Source organism: Nannospalax galili, unplaced genomic scaffold (genome assembly GCF_000622305.1).
Source record: "Nannospalax galili isolate Female #2095 unplaced genomic scaffold, S.galili_v1.0 scaffold1200, whole genome shotgun sequence".
NCBI lineage: Eukaryota > Metazoa > Chordata > Mammalia > Rodentia > Spalacidae > Nannospalax > Nannospalax galili.
This window is the reverse complement of record NW_008347131.1, coordinates 2057844-2070259: the sequence shown is the minus strand read 5'-3', so window position 1 is coordinate 2070259 and position 12416 is coordinate 2057844. Positions and strand designations below refer to the sequence as shown.

General features: G+C 40.1%; 1 protein-coding gene across 1 annotated transcript; it reads left to right on the top strand.

Moving 5' to 3' along the window:
* Positions 1–8309: 8309 nt before the first annotated feature.
* Positions 8310–9227, top strand: LOC103742569 (olfactory receptor 4C45-like). The gene has a single exon (XM_008843669.2). It carries the CDS (start codon positions 8313–8315, stop codon positions 9225–9227), a length of 915 nt encoding a protein of 304 aa, XP_008841891.1. The 5' UTR covers positions 8310–8312.
* Positions 9228–12416: the final 3189 nt, after the last annotated feature.

The window sequence follows — 12416 nt, the reverse complement described above, 5'->3', positions numbered from 1 at the left end:
CCTCCACCTGCTTCAAAAGAAGCTTCTTTGATGAAGTGTGAGAGCTACACTTATCTGTGGGTATAAGTATTTACAATATAGTTAGAATTGTATTGGCAGTAGCAGGTTCTGCTCTACAGTATAGGATGTCTCCAGTCATGGGGATTTGGCAAGGTTTACAGTATGAGGCATGGATTCCCTTCTATTGAGTAGGCCGAAGTCAAATTAGACAGCTGTTGGTTACCCTCAAGACAAAAATGCCACTATTGTATTGTCAGGCCATTGTTGCAATTCATAGGCTTTCCAGTTGCATAGGAACATTGATTATTTTTCTCCCTTGACAGTTTGCATAGGATCTTCTGATACTTTGGCAGCTGGTCCCCAGAGAGCATGATTCAATGTCAGTTCCAGCATGATTACTCCAATTACTGTGTGTGAAGTATGTGGAGTTTTCAGCAATAGAGGCTTACCTTCAAATTTGAGAAGGCCACCAAGGGCAATGGAAATAGGCTGTATACTTTTGGGAGTCTTTTGGGCTCCCCTATCCAACTACTCAAGGGGAGAGTCCCATGCTGGATCCCAAGGGCAAACACTGCATATTCCCTCTTACTTATGGATCGTAGCTCAGTATCTTTATGGGTTCTGTTTATTTTTACATTTGTTTGTTATTTATTCTATTTTTGCTTTTAGTAATGGTCCATCTGTATATCCAAGGATAATCTCAAACTTTAAATATACCTGCTTCATCTCCTGAGTGCTGGGATTATAAGCATGAATCCCCATGACCAGTGATGGTATCATTCTTCAACCTACATTTTCACTCAATATTAAGATTTCCATATAAATTTCTATTTCTAAATATAAATCCTATTTAATTTCACCACTGCCACTGTATCTGCCATATATTATTGAAGCATGGTACCTCACCATCATATCTGCATCATTTCATGGTGGAGTGGAGAGAAAAGATTCATGTCCCTCAATCAAACAAGACAGTGTATTGGTTAACTACTCTAAAACAATCTAACATTTCTGTAACCTTTTCTATTTATATCCAATCCTGGGAGAGTAGTTGGGAATCCTGAAATTAGTCTGTTTAGTAGGCCAATAATAAAAATATATTTAATAAGATGATGCTGCACAGCACTCTCTTCCAAGCCAAATAACTGCCATCTTCATGACTTCACTTGTGCCTGCTAGCCAAAGATCGTCACTACTGAGTTTGTTGATAGTTATGTTCCTTCATTAAAGGAGGGGTAAGCAGGATCATTGGAGCCTCACCTGAGCATCCAGCTGCTCTTCTCAGCCAACTGTATGCAATTTTGTCCTAATCACACATTCTCCTGGATTTGGGGAGGACTAAAGTATATAATCTGGGGAAGGCTAGGAAAAGAAGATTTGGTCCATAGTGGGGAAAGACTTTCCAGTGTAAATACTCTTGGATCACCCATACACCTCAGTAACCCCTCACTCATCTCTGTAAGTAAACTCACTGGTTCTCTCGGGTGACCTTTAATATAATCAAACATTGGTTTGACATTAAAACCTTAGAATGGCATATATATTGCTTACTATCCCCAGGAAGAGAATTCTTACAACAAATAAAGTTTATTTGTTAATGTTATTACGTCTCATGGCATTAAGAAAGAAAATAAAAAGGTAAAAGATGTTATAAAGATATGGGAATAGAGTGATTTTATTAAGAATGATTTATGTATGAAGATTATGATGGCTGGATATTTCCAGAATAGACAGAAAACAAATTGAGAAAGTCTAAGCAAGCAATGAAGGCCTATGTAAGTTTGTTATGATATATATAAAGGATGAGATAGAACTAATATACAGATAATCTTAAATTTTCCAAAGTCATAGTTTAGTCAACTAGTTTAAGGAACAAAATATATGTCTAGTCATGTTTTATTTAAGAATGCTTGGTTTTGCCCAAGCTTTATCTACACAGCACATGGTAATTAAAGGAATCAGATTGGTGTAACTAACCTTCTTGGGTGTTTAACAGCCAAGCTATGAGACCTATCCCAATCTTGTCAGAGGGACTTAAAGGGACAATATTTTGTTCCTTGTCCTCCAAGATCAACTAAGTCCCTGGGAACTTTGGGGAATCTCCCAAAATGTCTTGTAACTGTGGCTAGTCACCCGTCCTCTTGTTCAGGGAGGTCATGGAGACCCCGCCAGATGGACTTGAGCCAGAGTCCAGTCTGCAAAGAGGAGGGTCAAAACAGTGGAAATGTTTCTTCAATGCTTACAAGTAAAACCAGCCACAATTAAGCAGGACTTTTGACTCATCCTCCTATAGATGAAACTGGTAAAAGAAAGGCCTGAAGAGCCAGAGGCTCCTCCCAAGCTCATGTGACCCTTGAGGAACAGATCCTCAAATGACCTTAAGAATAAAAGGTTTACTTGGTTTACTTGGGCCAAATGTGTGGTCTTAAACATCCAAAAGGAAAGTATAACCAAAGATTAAAGTGATCAATAGATTTCTTTAAGAATTCAAGGGATTATACTTCCAAGACATTAAACTTAAGTTCTTATAAGAGGTTATTTAGATTTCCTCTCTAATGATCTTGTTCTTGATAAAAAAAAAAAATGTTACTCAGATGACTGACTTCAGTCTTAGTCTGCAATGCTGTAGTGCCCACCTGCAGCTAAGGGAGACAACCCACTATTGTTCTAAACTGATGGCTAAATTTATTTTCTCTCTGTCTGGAAGCCATTTAAGAGGGAACTGATTCTAGCCACTCCAACAGCTATCAGAGTACCTGAAAAAAAAATCCTGGGTTCATCATTCCCAAGTCCAGCTTTGAGAACCAAAAGAAAAATAAGAAGAAACCCAGTAAATAAATACTTCTGGAAGCCCTCATCAAGTAATTCTAATGGACTTTGATTTAGACATTTAAAATTTGCCCTGTTCTGACCTTTTTCTGGTTCCCTATCTAGAAGTTGTAACACTAACTATTCTTGTCTTTACTTCTCCTTCACATCTCCTATGTACCAGTCAAGGACTTTCTTTTATCCCTACAGTTAAGAGTTATGCAATTCATGAGTCTTTTAGATAAGCCCACTGAAGGGGTACCCCAATTGCCACACCTTGTGTCCCTTTTCAGCATGGAAGAAGCCAGAGCAGTCTGTGTCCTGATTCTCCATTGGCAATTTGGGTAACCCCTTTATAGGATAATGTGATAAGAATAGGAGGTAGAAATTGGCTAGACAAAATAAAAAGACCCCAAAAGAAAAATGGTCAGTTTCTTTCATGGCTAAAAGACAAAATTTCCTTGGGCCTCTTAGCAGCTTGGTCTGTATCAAAGTCCATGTGGTGTTTTGAATGAAAATATCCCCCATAGGCTCCAAGTATTTGGACATTTTTTTCCCCAGTTAATGGTGCTGTTTTGGGAGGTCTTAGATGTGCCTATCCTGGAGGAACCACAGAACTGGGGGTGGGCTTAGAGAGTTTTTAAGCCTTGTTCAATCTCCAGTCACTTGCTTGCTTCCTGTGCTGGCTTGAAGATGTGAGAGTTTTGCTTCTGCTCCTACTCCAGCCACCTCCATCTCTGGCCACAATGCCTCCCTGCTATTACAGACTGTAATTCCCCTGGAACCATAAGCTCAAATAAACTCTTCATTTATAAGTTGTTTGGTCAGTGTTTCTATCACAGTAACAGAGAAGTGACTAATACAGTCTAGAAATGTCAAAAGGTTTTGAAAGCTCTTGTCTAATTCCTAAACTTTTATGGTTACCTCTTCAGAGGAGGGGAATATTAGATAGCGGAGAGGAGGGCCAGGGAATATTTGATAGCAGAGAGGAAGGGCTGGAACACTTCAACCTTAACTCAAGCCACTCAAGGGCCAAGAGAAGTTTGCCCACCATCCTTGTACCCCTCCTTGTGAGAACATGAATTGCAGGTTCCGCTGCCTTGAGTGTCACCATGCTAGCCATGGGTAATAAAATTTTTAGATGTCTAAGTTCTCAGATAGATAGACATTTGACATCTACAGGACACCATCGAGCAGTTGGAGAGACAGGCTGACTCCATAGCTGTCACCCAGATGTTCCTCTGACCCTGTGATGACAAGCCATGGACCCGGCTCCTTCCCATGTTCTGCAAAGAAGCCACTCCCCTTCCCTCTTCCAGACAATCGGTTGACCATAGCCACTTGCAGGGGAGGGACTAGGGGTATAAAAGCTGGGAAAACCAGGAGGCTGGTCTCTCTCCATTTTGTAAGGCTGTCCAGAACCACAGGATTTATGTCTGGGTGTGGACTTTCGAACACAGCCATGAATTGGGGGACACCCACTTATCTGTAAGTAAACCCGCACCCGGAGCTCAGTTAGCAAGTCCAATAAGCTCATTAAGAGTCTTCAAACTGGGATTTGGAGAATTTTTTCCTCAGGCTGTCACAAGGACCATGGGAGGAGGGTATTTAATGCCATGTGCACCTCCCAGCAGTGAATTTGACTTACACTAGCTGACATGGTGCTACAGAATAGAAGGGGGATGGAGCTACTGTTCCGAAAGGAAGATGGCTCATATATGGCCTTAGGTAAGGCTTGCTGTTTTTACATCAATAATTCGGGTATAATTGAGTTTTACTGGGCCTGTGGATAATACTCCCCATAGCTTTATGGTAGGCCCATGCCTCCTATATTGTCTAACCGGATATATCAAGAGGCATTTAAATGCCATCAAAATTATGGTTCTGAGGACCCAATATGAGCCTCAAAATCAGAAAGATTCAATGATTTGACTCATGTCCCAGAGCCAGTGGAGAATGCAATGGCCCAATAAGTTTAACCAGTCAAGACTATAAAATCTAGTCTGTTAAAGGATCCACCTTTCCAGTTTCACTGGTCAATCTTCTTGTCACAGAACCACCCTTAGGAAAGTAGGTTCACTTTATGTAATGCTAAACAGATGGGTGGAATACCTAGTGCATTAATGAGATAGTGAGTTTTTCCTGCCTGGAATCCCGCCTACTAGTGCTGAACTTCTGGACCGGCCATAGTCATGTAGTCTGTAAGTCTGCCGACATTTCTGAGTTCTTCAGAAAAGCATAATCTTTCCTTTTCTTCACCACATCCCTTTTCTAAAGATGCTTTCTTTAAGGCTTTGGGCTGTCCCTAGCATCTCATATTTCCTTACTTTCACTAAACCTTCCTTTTCTCAGCCATGTGGGTGCCATTCAGCCATGTGTTTGACCCCATGCAGGCTGCTAAAGTGCATGGCTTCATGGCTTTCTCTCCTTCTCCCCTCCATTCTCCTCCTCAAGTCAGCTGCTGAGATTACTAGCTTGCCTGGCCCCCTGAAGATTTTTTTCTTTAAAATTCTAATATAATTGTAAAAGCTTAAAAAATAATAATAATAAAAATATTTCATTAACCAATATTAATCAGGCACATAATCTTGAATGCTGCCATTTCCATCCTTGGGGCAGGCATCTAAACTATAACATATAAGTTGTCAAGGAAAAATACACCTGAGCATTAAGATATGCCTAAAACCATTCTGTATTTTGAGCCAAGCTCAACAGTGTCACAATTAACAAATAAGCAAAATAAAGAAACTTTAAATCGTATATAACTCATATCTTACTCTGAACTACATATAATACACATCCTTAATCCCACATTAAATACATTTCTAAAACTAGCCACTGTTAATGATGCTTGTAGGTATCAAGAGGGAGTAAGCAAAAGATCTTGACTGCTGCTTTGTCAAAGATTTCAACAGAGACCATTACTGATCCTCTTGGTACTTGCAAGGCCAAAGCATTGCCAGATCCTGCAGTCTGGGAAAGTCTATTTAAACATTTCCTTAAAATCAAGGAAGAAAGAATCACAATTGAGGGTCAGTGAGCCAATGACAGCATAAGATCATGTAGCAAAGAGATGAAGGTTTAAGAAATCCTACTGTTTTTGGTGGTGCCCCCAGGGCATAATGTTAAAGGGGAGTCTAGCTAGGAATGAAAAGAATTATTTCTCCATATTGTTCATGGATGCTGATGAAAAACAACATGCCCAAATGGGCAGAAAAATTTTCCAACAATCTTGATTTTATTCACGTCTTCATTCTAAAGTTGAATATACTAAAGCTTTCTAATTTGGGTAATTTGGCTTCATTTTTATTTTGACTGAAATATGAATAAAAATAAGAAAATAAGGAGGAATTGAGTTCTAGAAACAGCAAAATTTCCTAGGTGAAATTGTTCCATTGGGCAGTTAATCCTGATTGGACTGGAATGGGAATAAGAAAAAAATGTCTGAATTGGAAAATTATCTAAAGAGATAATAATTTTGGTGTCAGCTTATAGAACCCACTGAAAATTGGGCTGCATATGCTCCAGGGGAAGAAATAAAGACCACTATTACACTCAATCTGAAAACAAAGGAGACCACAATCAACTAGACACAGGTCAGTGAAAACGATATCTCTTTTTTCAAAATTTTAAGCAAATTGTCTAAGATTACCCAATGTATTTTTACTATAGATTTTGAACTTATATAACTTATATATGTAACTTGAAATGCAATATTTATCTACAAAAATGAGTGAATGACATGTAGTAACATTAAGTTTTAAATAGAAAATACTGTAATTTTGCTAAATCAGATGCTGCTGAGGATGACTGGAATCACATCAAAAATGTTGCATTTAGTGTGTCTTCTCAGCAAATGCACTGATTCCTGACTGTCTTGTTTGTCATGACTTAAGAATTTTTTCCATTTTCATAGTTTCCACAGTGCTACATGAAGTTATGAATTCTGTATTAAATCCACTGGAAGGATCAACCACATACTATAAAGGACACACTCAGGGCTCATAAACTGTCCTGGAAACCAAATGCGTTTTCCCTCACTTTCATTGGTACTAAGCACTCATGATGTTGACTTCAGTAATCAGAACTTTGTTTGAACAAAGGAAGAAGCTGGGGAAATTATGTTTTTCACAAGTATTTGAGAAAGAGGGAGAAAAAAAGGAATAGAAAGATTAAAATACCTCCAGCTCATTTAAACAACACTAACTTGGGGGCCAGAGAGGTGGCTCAGAACTTAAGAGCACTAATTGTTCTCACAGAAGAGTCGGGTTCGATTCCCAGCACCCACACGGCAGCTAACAACTGTCTGTAACTCCAGTTCCAGGGGATCACACACCCTCTCCTGACCTCTGCAGGCAATGAAGGAAAGATGTGCACTTAGAGATGTAGGTGATACACTCATACACATAAAATAAAAATAATAAAATATAATAAATAAAATATTTGGGAAAAAACTCTAACTTAACCTTGAAAATAAAATCTAGCTTAAGGAAAAGGATGGATTTTTTTATCCTCGATCTTACTACCATTTGTCAATGGAAACTACAAATTCATCTTATTTGATTAAATATATACCTAGAATGAAATGCATAATCATTTATGGGGGGTAACCTTGTGTCCCATTTCATTTCAACTGTAAATGCCAGTGGGGAGGAGAAATTTACCTAATTATAAGCACAATTCTAATTGTGATAGAAATTCTACTTCAAGGAAGTGTTATTTGTGACCTTTAGAGAACTTTGTAACACTTATACATTCACATCTGAAGATATGGAGAAAAAAAGGTCATGAAAGAAGTAACTGTGGTGAGCCAGACACAAAACCTGCAACTGTAGAATGAATTATTCATGCTGAAGGAAATGTAATGCATACAGTTCCTTGGCACTCAGAAAGAAGATAATTCCATCTGTAACTTTGTTTGTATATCCAGGCCCAGGCACAATTTATATGACAGAGAGGAATCAGAGGTCACAGAACACAGGTGCCTTAAATTTAGAAAGAATTGTTTCTTTTGTGTGTAAAACAGTCATCGTTTGTACAATGCTGCATTTTTATTGAAAATATCCGTGTAATTAGAAAAATATAACTTAAAAATAACTGATGCTGATGGCGTTTGCCCCACAAAAACACAATGAAAGAGGGTCATGTTTGAAGTCAGGGTCATGTCTGAGGTCATTGCAAGAACTAAGAAAGTTTAGAAGTCAAGCAAATGTCATCAATAATAACACTTTCATTTTTGTATTATTTGTGAGATATTATGACTATTCTACTAATATAGATCAAGAGCAATCTAAGCTACTTTTGTTCTCTTTACAACCACAGGAAATGTGATTCTATCTGTAGAGGTGAGTAAAAGAGCAGCTAAATCAATTTCAAGGTCCAAAACTAAGGAGATAAGGAAGTATTTTCATTCTGAATTTAAAATATCATAACTCAGACCTGATATGCTTGTGTTTCAGGTGACTGTAGATCCACAACATGAACTTAAATAGACAGAGGAAATTATGAACAATGTCACAGAATTCATCCTTCTGGGTTTGACCCAAGACCCAGAAGTGAAGAAACTCATATTCATTGTATGTTTCATAATCTATTTGGTCACACTAACAGGCAACATGCTCATCTCAGTCACCATCTTTGTCAGCCCAGCCCTGGGTTCTCCCATGTACTTTTTTCTCTCCTGCTTGTCCATCACAGATGCTTTCTACTCTTCCTCCATAGCACCCAAAATGATCTTTGACTTAATCTCTGAGAATAACACCATATCTTTCAATGGATGCATGACTCAACTTTTTGCTGAACATGTTTTTGCTGGAGCTGAAATCATCTTGTTGATTTCCATGGCCTATGACCGCTATGTGGCCATCTGCAAGCCCTTGCACTACAAGACAATCATGAGTCGACCTGTATGTGTTTTTCTGGTGGTGGGAGCTGGGATGGTGGGGTTTATTCATGGCCTGATCCAGACTTTATTTATAACCCACTTACCATTCTGTGGCCCCAATATTATTGATCACTTTATCTGTGATTTAATACCACTCCTGAACTTGGCCTGCACTGACACCCACACTCTGGGGCCCCTGATTGCTGCCAACAGTGGGTTAATGTGTTTGTTCATTTTCTCTATGCTGGTTGCTTCCTATGTCATCATCCTGTACTCCCTGAGGAATCACAGTTCTGAAGGGCGTCGCAAAGCCCTGTCTACCTGTACCTCTCATGTCACTGTTGTCATCTTATTCTTTGTACCTTGCTCATACTTGTATGTAAGACCCATGACCTCCTTCCCCATTGATAAAATTGTGAGTGTATTTTACACCCTAGTAACACCTCTGTTGAATCCTTTAATCTACACCCTCAGAAATGAGGAAGTCAAACGGGTTATGAAGAAGCTCTGGGGCCAAATAATGAAAGCTGATTAAAAATAATTCTCATGATATGTATTTAAACAATAATATTTAGTGATATTTTATATAGATTTTTTTCTCTTCCTTAAATGATTCATCTTAGGACAGTCAATTATCTTCTTCATAATGGTAATTGACATGTGATAATTTTATTTATTAATGTGAGAGATAAAGTGTGATAACACATGTAGACAATGTGCATAATAATTTCAAGATAATATGGATTTCCATTTCATGACATTGATCATTTATCATTTGTTTTGAAAATCTTTAAAAATCTCTTCTAGTTTCTGTAACCTCTAAAGAAGTTATCATGAACTATGATCACTGTACTCTTCTTAGAACTTACTCCTCCTATCTAACTGTATTTGGGGATTTGTTATCTGACCTCCCTCTATTCCTTCTCCTTCTCAATCTTCCTATCCTCTAGTGTACACTACACATCTCTGAACTTCAATGTGACAAAACAAATGACTTGAAATGCTGGTGAGGATGTGGGGAAAGAGGAATACTTACTGTTGGTGGGAATGTAAACTGGTATAGCCACCATGGAAATAACTGTTGAGGTTTTGTTCATAAAAACTAAAAATAAAAATACCACATGGTCCAGCTATCCCACTCCTGGGCATTTATCCAAAGGACTCTATGACAGATATGCATCCATGTTCATTGTTGCTCTAGTCACAATAGCTAGGAAGTGGAATCAGCCTATTTGTTCATCAACTGATTATTGTAGTCCATTTATACAATGGAATTCTATTCAGCACTAAAAAAATAATAAAGTTATGTAATTTATAGAAAAATTAAGAGGTCTGGAAAATACAGTGAGTGAGGTACGAAGTTCAGAAAGACATTGTATGGTCTCTCCCATAAGTTGATTCTAGAGTTGATTTTTTTTTAGGTCTATATTTAAGTAAAAGTACATGTAGAATCCAGGGTGCAAAAAAGGTGTCCTGAGACATCATGAGGTAGGAAAAGGTTGTTTTGCAAGGGGGCGGGAATACTAAAACATATATCATGTGAAAGTATGTGGGTGAAGTGCCAGGAGTTGAAATGTTTTAATAGGGATGGGGTTGAGGATAAGGGAAAGTGGGGATGTAGGGGGGTTAACAAAAGCTAAGAATGTATAAAAAACCTTATGGAGTGTTGCAAGTTTCCTCACTGGTCCAGCCCACGAGGGACTGTGTGGAATGGGGGTCCTGGCCAAGGTGGGGGTGAGTGACACAGAGTCAACACACAGACACCAGGAGTTGGGTGGAAGCAGGCACTAGGTGAGGTGCTGAAGATTCATTTATTGCTGGGAAGGGCAGGCCTTATATATCTCTTCCCCTGGCCCCAGTTTCCCATAAGCTGGTGTCACTATCAGGTCACTCCCCGATAGATCCCCTCATCCAGGCCACTCATGTCATTAGTCTCTAGGTCCGGGGCAGGTTATAGGTTGGCTCTTTTGCGGAAGCACGGGCTGTGCATTCAAGGTGGAAGGTGTGCTCCTTATGCAGGCTGTGCTTAGGTCTGGCACTTCACCTCCTACGTATCCATCCCTTTTTATTATAGAAAGGTCAGTGGGAGCTGAGGTTCTTTGCCTTGATATAGTTGACACCACCTCAGAGGGCACCCAGCTTGATGGACTGTGCCTGTCTTGGGTCATCCTGACTATCAGGATCTTACCCATCATTGACTACCAGCCCTCAAATGGTGTGACCTCTGGCATGACCATGTGAGGGAGGAGGAGGAGGGCAAGAAGTTACACAACTGCTTCTCAGATATCGGCAAGCCAGACCTGCCAGACCTTGGGGGTGGGGGTCAAAGTCTGGATCCTCGAGTGTCTTGAGAAACTGACACACCAAGTAATTTACTTGGTTTTGTTTGTGGAAGTGTAGAACAAGGCATTTTATGAGCAAGGAAAGACTATGATACCCAAGAATAAATAACAATCCATGAAGGTTCAAACAAAGCTTTTAAACTCAACCAAAGTTTGTCAGGGAACCCAGAGTTTATATCTCATATCTGAGCCCGTGTATAATTTAGGGAGATGATCTGGTCAGTGAGCAAGGTGGAGTAGTTGAGAAACTTCTGGCTCCAGTGGCGATGGATGTACTGTGAGAGTTCCATCCTGGTCTTAGAGAGGTTATCTACTTTGCAAGGTGTGAGACACGGGGCTTTGAACATTGGGTCACAGGCCTTTAGCATCATCTATTTGACAATCGCCATCTCTTCCCCTAGGAGGTCTACCTGTTGTTGGATGAGAGAAATGGCCTGGAAGAGGTGTTGATTAATAAGAGATTGAGTGTGTAAGGCCACATAGGTTTTGGATATGACCTCATTGAGTATTTCCACAGAAGTGGAAGATTGAGTGATAGCAACAGAAGCAGTGGCAGCAGCCCCTAGGGAAAGGATAATGGCAGTGACAATTGCCGTGGTAATACTAAAATCTCTCTTGATCCAGGGGAAGGGTTGGAGAGCCATCTGTTCCATGAGGGTGATAACATGGAAGTGAGTGGCATTAGGAATGGGAACCCAGAGTGCCACAGGTTCGTGTACAAAGAGAACAAGAGAGGCAGGGAAAATCCAGCATGCCAAGAGAGTTCAGTTAACGAGGGAGCAGTTAAGGGTATCCCCTGGGTCATTCAAGAAATTAGCAAGGAGCAGAGCAAACAGTGGTTGCACACAAACAGGCAAGGAGATCGAATGGGAGACATTAACAGAGACTTCATTAGGTGTCCAAGTTGGGTTTGCGAAACCCGAGGAACCCGTCTCTGAGCTATCGCCTGTATATGTACCATTAAAGATGGCTCCACCTAATACAAAGAAGAGAAGACGCAAATCCAGGCAAGTCGCTGGCCCACAGAGCTCCCAGGCCCCCCTGACAATGTCTTTACACTGGGGCCAGGGTAGACATAGGAGTGAGGTTTTGTAGAGACAAGGTGTCTCCAGGCTGCCAGGGAGAAAGCCTGCAGGTGTCCATCATAATCCATAGTAAAGAGGAGAGTACTTCCAGGAATGAGCAGGAGGCAGTGTTCACATGGAACAAGAAAGCACAATGTGGTGGGAAGTCTATGGGTGGGAGGGCATCGGGTTCATGGAGGATGCCTGATCCTTGGGAGGGGAGGGGTGGTGTCCCCAGGGGGCACAAAGGACACTGTAGTCTCAGAAGTGTCTTTTACTAAGGGAGACCAGATTTTGATGCCCCTTAAGGAGCCCTGG

What these genes read in the sequence shown, in the direction of transcription:
- LOC103742569 (XM_008843669.2), top strand. Translation starts at nt 8,313, where the DNA reads ATGAACAATGTCACAGAATTCATCCTTCTGGGTTTGACCCAAGACCCA.